The following is a 13,066-nucleotide window of genomic DNA, read 5'->3' as shown; positions in this document are numbered from 1 at the left end:
CTCCTTCTGTGACTTACAGCCCTGTGCCCGCAGCTGCTTAGGTTTCCAAGCAAATAAACACGGGACAAATCTATGCCAAGTGGGCTCGGATCAGAACGTTGTCCTCAGCTGTTGGGAACACAAAGAGAAGCAGTTTCCTTAGAAACAGATTCCTGGGGGAAGGGGCCTAGTGGGGCCATTTGAGACCTTGGCGGAGGTGGACCTCATGGTTCAGGACACGGCCCAGCGTGGCCTGAGCCGCATGAGAACAGGAGCTCCTGTCTGCAGGAGAAATAGTCTCTTTAGGTCTTGGGGAGCCACGAAGAGAGCCAGGGGGAGTGAAAGCACCGATGCGAAAACATTGTTCTGGAGACTTTCAGCCATCAGAGTGCTTCTGTGTAGAATGCTTAGTTTATTCTCCCAACAACCCTGTGATACAGGCAAAGGGGGGCAAGATGTCCCCATCGTACAGATGAGAAAAGTAAGGTTCACAGAGTCTAAATCACTGGCTTGGTCACCCAGCGAGGCTGCTATCTCTAGCCACAATCGTAAGCCAAATCTGAACTAGTTGGAGATGGGAGTATTACTTTTCTACTTTCAAAAATTCGGAGGACATATTTATCGAAATACTTAAAAAGCAGATCATCCAAATTCCTTATTTGTTTTCTTTTGCTAAGGAAAAGGATGCTTTAGAGACAGAGGCAAAGCCTGAGGTTTCATTCACAGGACAGCCTCAGCTGGTCAGGACAGAGTGGAAATTTCCAGAAGTGAGTATTTCACATATACGTTTCCAAAGCTAAAGGACGTTCAGAGTCCAAAACTTTCAAACAAATTAAAATGCATAGCTTTCTGAAAACCTTTGCTGACGCTGGCCAGCTTTCAGACTTCTCCAGAATCCAATGGGGCCAACATGATTCACTGAATTCTTTATGAATTAAGAAGCTGTAAATTATGCATCTTTTTTTTTTTTTTTTAAACATGCATTACTTTCCCTGCTTTACAGCCAAGCCGAATAAACAGTATCACAGAGGCAGTTTCCTCCCTGGGAAAAGCTCCTCCTCTCCCAGCTCTTCAAATGGAGGATCATCTCGTGGAAGGGTCGTCTAGTGAATTTGCAATAAGTTTGAGTCAGGAGGCCAACTTGACATTCTTGGGAGTTTGAAAGTGCAAACTGGTATCTCCGCAGAACATTTTACCACGAAACTTCCTAGGGCCAGGTTTTAGGCAAACGGCAAGCAGAAATCGCACACATATAACTGAGTGGAAATGCCAGGGCAAGAAATCCATCTGCAGGGAAATTCAGCAATTGGAAAAGGGAGTGGCTTCTGCAGGCCTGATATACTCTCCCTCGCTTGTCAATCACAACAGTTGCTTTTCATTAGCAGCCTTCATTCTTTCATTAACGGTGTCCCCGGTGCCAGGTATCTCCTTGCCTTGGAAATAAAGGAGACTGGACTCCAGCTGGAGAAGAGTCTCCTGTGCTGGGATGTACCCCAGTGAGCCTGTGCTCAGCTCTGGCCCACCTTATGATTCTAAAACCAAAAACGAAGGCAGCCACCTCTGCCCTGGGCAGCCAAGTTTCTGGATCTGGACAAAGAGAAATGAGCCCAAAGAGAAGTGCCTTTTCACGGCGTGGCTGCTAGAAGTTGAATTTGTATCCGTTCTAGCAATAATTTATTTCAAAATTATTTTTTGGTGAATACAAATGAAGCATGGTTTGGAAATAGAAACTTCTAGAAATCTAATTGCTTCCAGAAAATATGGGAACTCGCTATAAGATGCTCGAACATTTTGGGGAAAAAAATGTTATAACAGCTGTGTCTTTGTAAAGATGTGTCAGACAAAATGATTTTGCTCAAAAAGCACAGGACTTGGCCCAGCCCAGTCCTCTTCTCCTTTTACTACGCAGGAAGTAAAACATCAGGTCCCAGTGATCCAACAATATAATCATAGAGTTGAGGCCAGGCTTCTACTCCTGACAGGGCCTCTGACCCACCCCTAGACCCAGGCCCCATTCCTACGCCTGTGACACAAGAGTTTCCTCGTGCCCTCCAGGGACCCTGCACATTCTAGGATCCCTTTACCCTTTTCCACTTTCTTACAAACCACCCAGCATCACAAGATGATATTATTTCACCCGCTCGGCAGGCTCAGGGGCCCTGGCCCTCTCTCAGCTGTATGCTAAGCAGCGCTGCAAGGCTCAGGGCCAGGAGCAGAACTGCCTGATTTTTGGCAACTGGATAAAGCAAGTGGCTTTGAGCACTGAGATCTGGATTAATGTGGGTACACCAGTAGCCCCCTTTCGGGCCAGCCCCCGTGACTCTGTGTGCGTGCAGTGTTTGGGGAGAGGCCTCATCACATTGCCCCGCGGGGGTGGCCTGCCCCGCCGGCCTCCTGGAGTGTGGGGTCCCCCTGTGCATCCCCTCTCAGGCCCTCGCCCCCAGGGGAGGGCCTCACGGAGGGGCCAGTGGTCTCCTCACAGCTGCCCTACACCCCACCGAGACACAAACAACACCCTCTTTTGAGTCAAACAACTGACCACCTGGGCTTGCCAAAATGAGGACAGGCTCTGAAAGGGGGCAGTTTTATTTCAAGGGTTTAATGGACCAAGGAGATGAAATAAAAAGTTTCAGCTATTAAAAAAAAAAAAAAAAAGGCAAAAGACCGTCTTCTTTCCAAATAAACAAACTATCCTTTGAACAAGAAAAGATTCTAACTGGGTCACGCTGGGGCCGGGTCATGAAGGAGTCACGTGTCCCTTGGGCTCCCCTCTCTATTCCAGACTCCCCTGATTTCTCCTTCTGCTGTTTTGGGTAACCCAGTGTTCTCCTGCTGGGGCCCTGCCAAGGAATGACATGAGCTCATGGGACGTAGGCCCTTCCCAGGACACGGTGCTTACACTGGGAAAGGGGGCCCCTGCAAATCTCTAAGGGTAGAATTCCAGGCCGGGAAATTTCCCCAGAATCTCTCAAATCACACCGTAAAAGCAGCTCCCTGCCTGCCCTTCAAACACAGAAGATTTGCCTCAACTAAAAGCTTTCAATAACTCTATGGGTTTGGTTTTTGTTTTTGTTTTTTTAATTTAAACCATGACTTTTTTTCTCTCCCTTTTACAACTTCTCTGGCGAATGATTACGACTTCCTGTGTGTGTGAACGTGTGAAGACTTATGTTATTGGCAATGATTTCCCGGATGGCAAAAACATGACAAGGTAGAAAAACCTAGAGAACTGCCCTCAACTTCCATATTAATATGTGTTTGTTTTTTAGTAAGTAGAATACTATTTAGGCCTCCAATATTTCAGCCCCTCTTCTGGGTGCCAGGGACAGAGATGGAACTCTGATCCTCTCCTGCCCTGAGAGAACTTATAGAATGTTGGGAGGACAGAAGAGAAGTTAAGTCAAGATCTTAGCCAGAGAAATGACATCACCAGCACAGAACTTTGTGAGAGCACAGAGGAAGAACATCAGGACCTCCCTATATAACTATGCAGCTTGTGCCCTGCATAACTCTGCGGTAACCATCCCACAAACTCCATTTTCAATAGAGCCATGTGGACACTTTGAGTGTCAGGAGCCTTGTGAGACTTGCAGGGAAAGCATCTAGGGATCTGCCAGATACAGGTCTAGAGCCGGAGGGAGGTCCTGACCCCTAGAAAGATGGTGGAAAACTGCTGAGGACGTCTGAAGGCTGATGGGATGACATATCCCCTGCTCGGAGAAGGGCTCAGGCTTCCTCACAGAGATTTGGGAGAAAGAATCACTGATGAAGGTGTGTTGGCTTTGGGGTCTTTCAGGTTATTTCTCAGCTCACTTCGAGAAACTAGCGTGACTCCCTGGGCTGTACACGATCTGTTGTCTCCAAGCCTGACTTCTCTGAATTCTCCTCCTGCCACTCTCCAGGCCCCACCCCTCACCCGGCACCAGCCACGCTGTTCTCCCTGCTGATCTCCGAACCAACCACAAGGTCACCCACTGCAGGGGCCCCATGAGAGGAAAAGGCTGGTTTTCTCCCCTTTGCTTCTTTTCCTGCTCCCATTCTTGCTAGGACCTGCCCCCGCTCCTTACACACGCCTTACCTTCATGCATGTCCTCCCTGCAAGGGACAAAGGGATGACGACACCTTTGGAGTTTTCCAGCACAACAGATGATCTCTAAGGAGTGAATAGGCAGAGGCACCACGTGCCTATTGCAGACCCCTGGCGCTAGACATCTCCACGCCAGGACCACTGGCTTCGGGGAATGAGTGACTGATGAAGGACCCCTGGACCCTGTCCTTGTTCCGACCAGTTCCTGGAGGTCTGAGACGACACATGGACCAGACCATAATCGTCAATAAAAACCCCAGACCCCAAGCAAAGACAAGACTCCCTCTTTCCTTTCCAAGCCTCCCGGATGCTCCATCTAGATGTCTTTCTCTACAGATCTTCAGTTAAGTCTGTTTTCACCTCCTGCTGGCTCGCATTTGATTTCCATCTTGCGTCAAGCCAAGGACCCTCTTGGCTGGTCCTGCGGGACTTCCGCTCTGGGTCCTGGGACCCGGCCTGCCTGCATCACTGGTAAGGGGTTCTGTACTCCGAAAATGTACTTGTTGCTGAGAAAAAAATATGTAGCCATATTCATAACATGTAGTTTAAAGAAAAAGATTAGAGTTTTTGCCATCAAAATTTCAAAACAAGCATAAGAGCCGCTTTAAAAATATTTCATTAAAGCATTAGGTAGTTGAATAAATCCTGAATGGTGAGGCAAGAGGCTTAGTTTCTGGTCTTGGCCCATCTGTGAGTGAGCTGTTTTGCACAAGATAAGACACAACCTTCGTGCATCTGTTTTCTCAACTGCACTCGTGGACTTTAAGACACAAAAGTGACATCATCCAAAATGCTCCCATCCTCCAAACACATACTCTTATTACATTTTTAAAAATTAAGAGAAGTTTGGTCATTGGCTGGACCTGGGAGTAACGACACTCGTCCTTAGCTACAAGGACGCTCTGTGGCCTTGGCAGCAGTGGGCTCAGGCTCTGCGCCACTCTCCCGCCCTGGGAACAGAGGTGCATGGACGCCTCTTTACTTTCTGCTCCTTCTGCTTGTGCCCGACAGCCCAGGATGGGTGTGGGTGACCCCACCAGGCTCCCTCCGACACACAGACCAGGATTTCTGCTTCCGGACCACGGGCTCTCGGCTACTTAGCAAGCTTTTGTCAATTTAGGTCACAAGCAGGTGAGAAACGTACTTTGGCTCTGGTGTTGGCAGAAAGATGCATCACTCGGCCCTCCGTTTTTTGTTCCCAACTCTGCACTATGGAAACAGCTACTAGGGTCAAAGTTCACATCCCCATGGAGCTGAGGGTCCCCAAACAAGGTCCAGAAAGATCATAGTTTTTGCCAAAACGGCCTGACTCTGTCGTGCCGTGGTGGCAAGAACCGGACTTGACATCAGATGACCTGTAAACAGTCAGGCTTGTGTCCCCACATCGTTTATGGAATCGCAGGGTCTCCTCTGAAAACACCCCTCTCTCACAGGAAAACACTTTGTGACCCTCTCAGAGGGACTCCTAAACGCATCTAAACGCCAACAGCGCCTGTCAGAATCCTCTAGGAAAGGTTCTTTCTTCTCTAGGATCTAAAACCTAGCACTAAAGACAAACCGCAGAAAACAAGATTAGAAAGTCATTTGAGAAGATGTTCATCAGGATCTGGGTCATCTGGGACAATTAGCTTTTCACTGGCAAAAACATCATCCCTGAGGAGGGTGCCATGGAAATGCCATGGAAATGCCACGGGGATGCCATGGGGAAGGAGAAGGAGAGCTTCCCGGCCTCCAGGGGAGCGCCCGGGGCAGGGGAGGGAACGCTTCTTGAGGATGCGACAGGACTTACCAGGTAGCGCTCCTCCTGCCTCATGCTGGGGGTGCGGATCATGTGATTCTGTTCCCCTCTCCAGTCTCCAAATCGACGGAAAAAATAGTTAGATAAAAACCGGTTGACGGGGTCTCTAATGATGTTGATGTAGACAGGCTGGTCTCCTCCAAACCTAACACACGCACACAAACACGGAGCTGGTTACAACCCGTCACTTCTGGAGGAAAATAAAGCCCATGTAGACACTGCTTCCCCTCTAGGTCATATACCGTCATGAGAGGACCCCCATCCACTAAGGTCCCAGGGAACGATGTCATTGGCAAGAGCGTTTCCCGATGGGTATTTTACTATGTGCAGGAAGTGTCTGCAGGTGCCTACTGGGAGGTTGGGAGGACTGTGGTAGAGCTCTATGGAAATGACTGGATTTGTCAGCAGGGAGGTGCGGATGTTGTCTTGTTTTCTCACTAGGCTGCGGGCTCCTGGGGGCGGGGGCATGCTGGGTCGGGTTTTGTATTCCCAGGGTCTGGTACGGACACACTGACAGGTGGTTGGCCCTCACAGAACGTCTGATAAATTCTGATTCCCTCGCTGGGTGAGATGGTGCTTTATTCTACATTCTGACTCGAACAGTCTCAGGCAAGGTGCTCTCCAGGAAGTGGGTAATATCAGCCAACATTTATTAAACACACACAACATTTATGAAGTCACTTTGTTGTAAACACCTTTTGTGACCAACTCACAGAAGCCTCACAACACCTCCGTGGGGTAGAAACCATAATCTTCCCCATTTACACCGGGGGGCAGCGAGAGCCTGAGTAGTTCGTGGCTGAGCCAGGCTACGAACCCAGGCAGGCAGGCTCCAGAAGCTGTGCTCTGAACCATGGAGACAAGACTCCAGAGTTGAGAAAAGTAATAATGTAAGGGACATTGTGAACCCAGCAGAAATCAATATAAATATTCTCAAGTGGTTTTAGATAAAAATAAAACAATCTAGGTGTTTCATTTTAATGCCTTCCACAAAGGGACTGGACAAATGCTCTGAATGCTAGCCCAGGGGAAGGCCTTCCCGAGGCAAAATGATAAGGTCAGCTGACTTGTTTTTGAGGATTCCTCCCCCTTCTCTTCAACCCGCTTAAAAACAGTAACCCCGAGAAGCCTGGGAGAACACTCCAGGCTCTGCAAAGAGGTCTTGCTCTGAAGGACCCCCTGAAGGACCCACAGGCTCCTTTTACCCTGTGACCCCATGACCTTCTGATGAGGATGCCTTGACATTCTACCAGGGGTCAGAAGGAGTTCAGAGAAAACAAACGGACATGAGCCTCCCCCTTCTCTTCAGCTGGCAGACTCGGTCACCTTTCAAAACCCAGGCCAGAATCAGTCACATCCCTCAGCAGGTCAGTCCCATGCTGTGTCCGCCCTCTCTCCAGCACTGTGCATCCAGGTCTGCCTCTCCCATCAGACTGCCTCCTGGAGCAGGGAATGATGTCACTTAGCACAGTGCATGGCACACAGTAGGTGCTCAACCCATGAAGACATGACTGCCTGGGTGTATATGCTTCTGAGCTGGTAAGTTTCTGTTGCTATCACAGGGCTCTGCCGTAGAGGAAAGTTGACATAACAAGCCACTGATCCTTTTTTGTGTATTAATGCACATAATTTTTTGGGTATTAATGCACATAATGCTCATCCTCGGTTTATCTGCATTTTGAAAGGGAACCCTCAGAGAGAAGAATCCAAAGGTACAAAAAGAAATGACTCTCCAGGGGTGGAATTTCAGGCACCAAGTTGCATGAATGACATTCTGGACTCCTGGACGACTCCACCTTGGAAAACACGCTGCTCATGAGTAAGGTTAGCCATGCCAGTATGAATCTTTTTTTTTTTTTAAGATTTTATTTATTTATTTGAGAGAGAGAGAATGAGAGAGAGAGAGCACGAGAGGGAAGAGGGCCAGAGGGAGAAGCAGACTCCCTGCTGAGCAGGGAGCCCGATGTGGGACTCCATCCCGGGACTCCAGGATCATGACCTGAGCTGAAGGCAGTCGCCCAACCAACTGAGCCACCCAGGCGCCCTGCCAGTACGAATCTTGTCAGCTCCAAGATGTACGCAGGTGACATCCATGCATCTGCATGAACACGGCAACCAACTAGCCTCAGAAGTCAGCTGTGCCAAGCCGGCTAGCCGCTATCATCCTGGATGGATCTTCCTCTTTTTAATTAAATTGAGTCTCCTATCTATGATAAGCAGCAACTAAAGTAATAAAGCTAAGGGTCAGGAAGACAAAGCATGCCTACCAGATGTGAATGCAATTAAAACCTCAGCAACTGCATCATGCTTTAAAAAAACCTCAACTCTAATTCTATCTTCATGTGAAGAATGACCATCACTGCTAATTAGCAGAACTGCCCGATCATGTGAATCAACGCACAGCTTCCCATGGTGAGATAGTTCTCAAACTGGCCACAGCCATCTTCCCCCTAACACTGTGGCCATGAGGACTCACAGGCTTCCTGAGCATGGGTGACTTGCTCCCAATTGCACGCTGTAGCCCAATGCAAGATTTGCAGAATAATTTTCCCAAAACAGAAGTTTTAGATGGCTTAGGAATTCATTGTTAAGCATCAGATAATATAATAGCTACTCTCAAAATTTTTAACTGTAGAGAGATGTCTGATATATATCTCCCTCTTTCCAGAAATCAACAGTAATAATGGTTTCAGGCTACCAGCCCCAGTCCTTTTTCTAGGACACAGAGCTCCCTCCCAAACTGGCAAAATTGGGGTGGCATGTCAGTTATACAAAGGAGGCCAGCATATCACCCCTTCCCCCCCTCATCCTACCCTCTCTCAAGGTCAATTTCTCCTCCTTCCACACTTTTTAATTCTAGTCAGAATTTCTGGTCACCCTTAGAAGGTCTCTCAATCCCCTGAACCTACTACTGCTGCTTGTATGAGAGAGAAAGAGAGAGAGAGAGAGAGAGAGAGAGAGAGAGAGAGAGAATGCTTTGCACCCCCACCCAATCTCACACAGCACAACACTCTGCCTTATGTTTTCAGCTCTGAAGAGACATTTCCAGAGCCTCCAGGTGAAGCCCATCCTATTAAGCCAGACAGCTGAGGAGTCTCTGGTACACCCAGCCAAAATTCCTAATCTTCCTTTATGCGCATTTCCTTTTGTTTGATCCACTCAACATAAAGAATTGGCTTCTCTTTATAGATTTTTTTTTTTACAACTTTAAGCCTTTTCAGCTTCAATTTTAATTCCTTTAAATTCTTTTGTGTGTGTTTCTTCTTGAAAATTCCTTCAGCAGTTGTCTTCAGACTTACTTCCTTTTATTTTTTAATCTGTACTTCTAATTTGGTCTTTATTAAACTATTTGGTCTTTATTAAACAACTGTGCTGACCACAATGAGGACAGGTTCTGTGCTGTGCGTACACACTAGAGCAAAGAAGTCAGGCCCTATTTTCTTTTTCTCTTAACAACACACTCTCTTGTCCTTTGGTCACCACAAGAGCTACTATTTGAGCTCTCTTTTAAGTCATCCTAAAATAGCAGGTATTTCCAATTTCTTTGACTTCTGTTCATACGTCCTATTTGTCAACTCTTTATTCACCCCTGTGGGTCTCCTTCTGACCCTCTGCAAATTTATCGTATTCTTTCTATTTTTGTTTTTTGAGGAGAGGATGAAGATCCCGAGCAGGATGTAATTCTCTAGGAATAATAATGACATGGTTCTCATTTTTTTCTCAGGCATTCCTAAATAATTCATTCTGAGGATTTTCTTCTATATCTGCCCCACACTGCTACTTAACCAATTAACCCACAACATTAGCTATTTCTCCAACAGCTGTGAAAAGCATGTGGGTAAGAATTTTAGGTATACTTTCATCCAATTGCTGATGATATTCTGCCTAGAATATTACCGCATATAGTAAACAATAAACCTTATGACCAAAATTATTCTAGGGAATTAAGACAGCTTTCTAGGGCTAGAAACACTTTTTGAAAGTATGCCTTTTTTTTAAATTATGGTAAGACATACATAAGACTTTTTAACTGCACCATTCAGTGGTATTAAGTACATTCACTCTGTTGTGCAACCCTCACCACCATCCATCCCAGAACTTTCTCATCATCCCAAACCCAAGCTCTATATTCCCCTCCTCTGGGCCCCTGGCAATTTCCATTTTACTGAAAGTATATCTTTCGTTAGGGAAGGTCGTTGGTGGTGTGCAGTGAGGCGGACTCGGGGAAAGCCCAGATGATGATCCCAGTCTTCATCGGGCCCACAAAGCAGGTGGGCTTCTGTGTCCACCAAGCAGCAGAATCTCCCCTTGGGGAAAGAAGAGACTGAGGGAGAGAGCACCATTTTCCCAGGTCTGGGCCCAGCAGTGTTTAAACAGCATAAAATCAAACTTCTGGGTGATGCTTAAGGAGGGAAAGAAAGTGTTCAACAACGGCTGATACCAATCTATTACCAATTGATGCCCTCTTCAAAGTTAGAGACTTCTGTCACCACTACAAAAGATTTACAGGGCACGGGGGTTAAAGTGGAAGGCCTTGCTAATGAGAATGTCAAGTCAACATTTAGAAGGAAGATGTGGAAGGCCGACGGAATTCTGAAATCAGTAAGATGGGATTTGTTTTGTTAAACAGTGCCATCGGAGGGCAGCCTCCCTCTGCTGGCGCGGGTAATGAAGGCCTCGCGTTAAGGGAAGAGAGGAAAGTGTCCAAAACGCCTCCCCTCGCACATGGCACCCTGCCTGCTTCTCGGGTGATTGATTTATTTTTAAATGTTTTGCTTTTGCGAGTTTGTACTGGCGTTGGAGCCACCATGGGAGATAAATGAGGAAAAGCAGCAGAACGGAAGGAGGGTGAGCAAGTCATGAACGAGAAACGTAGCCTGCCGTGAAAGGAGGCCTCTGAGGCTATAGTTGGAAATTGCTGAGCGCACTGATCTGTCCTGTAATCCGCTTGGATTATTTTGACAGCACAGTGCTCCGACCCAGCCCTTCCCAGGTTCTTCCCTGCCAGCCGCCAGGTTGGGGTTGAGGGGGCCCCTAGGCTGGAAAGTCACTGCCTCCTCTCCACCCTCCCAAAAACACTTAGCAAACAAACAAAAAGTGGGGGTGACGGGAAGATAAATTGAATTGTCCATCACAGTCTTTGCAGTGTATGGATCTGGGATGCCCTTAAGGAGATTTCGTTGATGCTGAGAGGCTGAACTTTTTCAAAAATTGTAATTCTCTTGGTTAGCTCTGGGAATGGACACAGGAAAGCAGAGTACACAAATATTAAAAATCCTCCTAAAACATCACAACAAAGAGTAGCATCTTTTAGGCCGTGGTCATTCTGACTCAATTCTCCAGGTAGTTTAGTTGGAAAACATTTGTCTGGCTCAAAGTTTTAAGCAGTTCAAAAACCATGTGAAAAGAGCAGTTTCGTGGAAACACCCACAAATCCCAACCGGCCTGAAATTTCTGCTGGGTTTGGAGTTGCTTATCTCCCCTGGCAGGAAGCCTTCCCCGAAACAACGATGAAAATACCGGTTTGGTGTGATCACTCTTGCTTTCTGTGGTTGAATTAATAAAACTGGATATGATGAAATGGTCCTTCTAGGTCTAAAATTAGGGAAAAGAAGGAACAGAGCAAGATGCCTAGATGATGAATAAATGAAGCAAGTCAGCTATCTAACCGCCAAGAGCTCACAGGATAGTATTTTGCATCAGTTAGAGTGTCTACATTTTGAGATAAGAATGCAGTACTTAATGGAAAAAAAGAAATAACGGGCAATTCGTCTTGGCACAATGCTGTTCACTTCAGAAGTCCAGAACAGTTATGTGCACCAGCTGTAGGGAGGTGAGACTCTCATTCTTATATTCTGCTCACCAGCAAGTGTCTTGCTGCATGTTAAGAAGGTAAGGAAGATTAGAAATCAAATATCAACAAAGACTATTAAGTTACAGTATCAAGTCTTCTCTTAATAACCTCATTATCTTGAACCAAGCCAACCATATATATGGCTGTCAGCAATGATCAGGGTAGGTTTCTTAAGAGTAGCTTAATTATCTCTTTGCCTTACAATTCAAAATATAGAACTCCATTCTAAAAGCATAGGAAAGCCCTCAACACGTTCCGATGTGGTGGTTTTTCTGTGAATTGTGTACTGGGAGCTTTCTTTACATACCCAGTTTGCCATTTACAACTAAGGCCTTTCCCTTAAAGCTGTTCCCTGGAAAAAGAAAAGCTGGTGTTTTAACTTCCCATGTTCAGTGGGTTGAACACAGTCTTGTAAAGTAGTAAGGCTGGATTTGTCATTCTATTCATGCTCGTGGAGGTCTCCTACCTGAAGCCCCAGCCTCGTGCCTGGGGTTGGCAGGAGAGGATGAGGTTGCTCCCGAAGGTAGCGTGAGCTTTTTAAAGGAGAGAGCTGCTCAGGCCAGTCTCTCCTTTTTCCCCTGCTTGAAACTCTCGACTGTCATCTTCTTTTGCTGTGCCTGCCCCTGAGCTCCTATCTACTGATTCCTTTCGATCCCTCTCTTTCTCTGGCTTTAGCTCATGTTGGTCCTTGTGCCACCAATGCCCTTCCCCTTTGTCTAAAGCTGGCCCGCCCCTCACATCCCAGCAGCAATGGTGACTGTTCTAGAAAGTCCTTCCACACTTCCTCCTCCAGGGAGGGAGGGTCCTGCCTCCTGCCTCCCACCTCCCCTGGGGGAGACCCCGTGACCGTTTCTCCTAAAGTCGTCACACTTTGTTGCCATTCTTCTTTAATGGAAGGAGAGCATACACTTCCCCAAAAGCAAACTTTTTTTTTTTTAAAGATTTTATTTATTTACTTAAGACAGACAGAGAGAAAGAGAGAGAGAGAGCATACAAGCAGGGGGAGCAGCAGGCAGAGGGAGAAGCAAGCTCCCTGCTCAGCAGGGAGCCCAATGTGGGGCTCGATCCCAGGACCCTGGGATCATGACCTGAGTCGAAGGCAGACACTTAACCGACTAAGCCACCCAGGCGCCTCCAAGGAAAACACTTCTAGTTCATTGTGGAAGTCCCAGTCCTGGAGCAGCCTATAGGAGATAGAAGGTCCTCAATACAAAAATGCGTTTATTGAACAAAATGGAATGGCGGAAGGAGAAATCAGCATGAGCTGGGCCCTGCTCTCAAGGTCATGGGGACACTGCGAAGCTACCCAGGGACAGGCACTCAACTGTAGGCCCCGAAGGAGGCTTCT

At 47.0% G+C, this 13,066-nt stretch overlaps 1 protein-coding gene across 6 annotated transcripts in view; it reads right to left on the bottom strand.

The window, feature by feature from the left end:
• UST (uronyl 2-sulfotransferase) overlaps positions 1–13,066 on the bottom strand; it is a 303,044-nt gene that overhangs the window by 94,073 nt on the left and 195,905 nt on the right. For 5 of the 6 annotated variants that reach the window (XM_025866300.2, XM_073894061.1, XM_073894063.1 and 2 more), the window contains exon 5: positions 5,856–6,009. The exons of the other annotated variant lie outside the window; for it this stretch is intronic. In XM_025866300.2, coding sequence (XP_025722085.1) covers positions 5,856–6,009 — 154 coding nt within the window. The remainder of the gene's footprint in view (positions 1–5,855; positions 6,010–13,066) is intronic. 6 annotated transcript variants of the gene reach the window in all.

Source organism: Callorhinus ursinus, unplaced genomic scaffold, assembly GCF_003265705.2.
Source record: "Callorhinus ursinus isolate GAN/ISIS: 27379988/994484 unplaced genomic scaffold, GSC_fseal_2.0 scaffold6, whole genome shotgun sequence".
Lineage (NCBI taxonomy): Eukaryota > Metazoa > Chordata > Mammalia > Carnivora > Otariidae > Callorhinus > Callorhinus ursinus.
The sequence above is the reverse complement of the archived record's forward strand: the minus strand, read 5'-3'. Positions and strand labels throughout refer to the sequence as shown.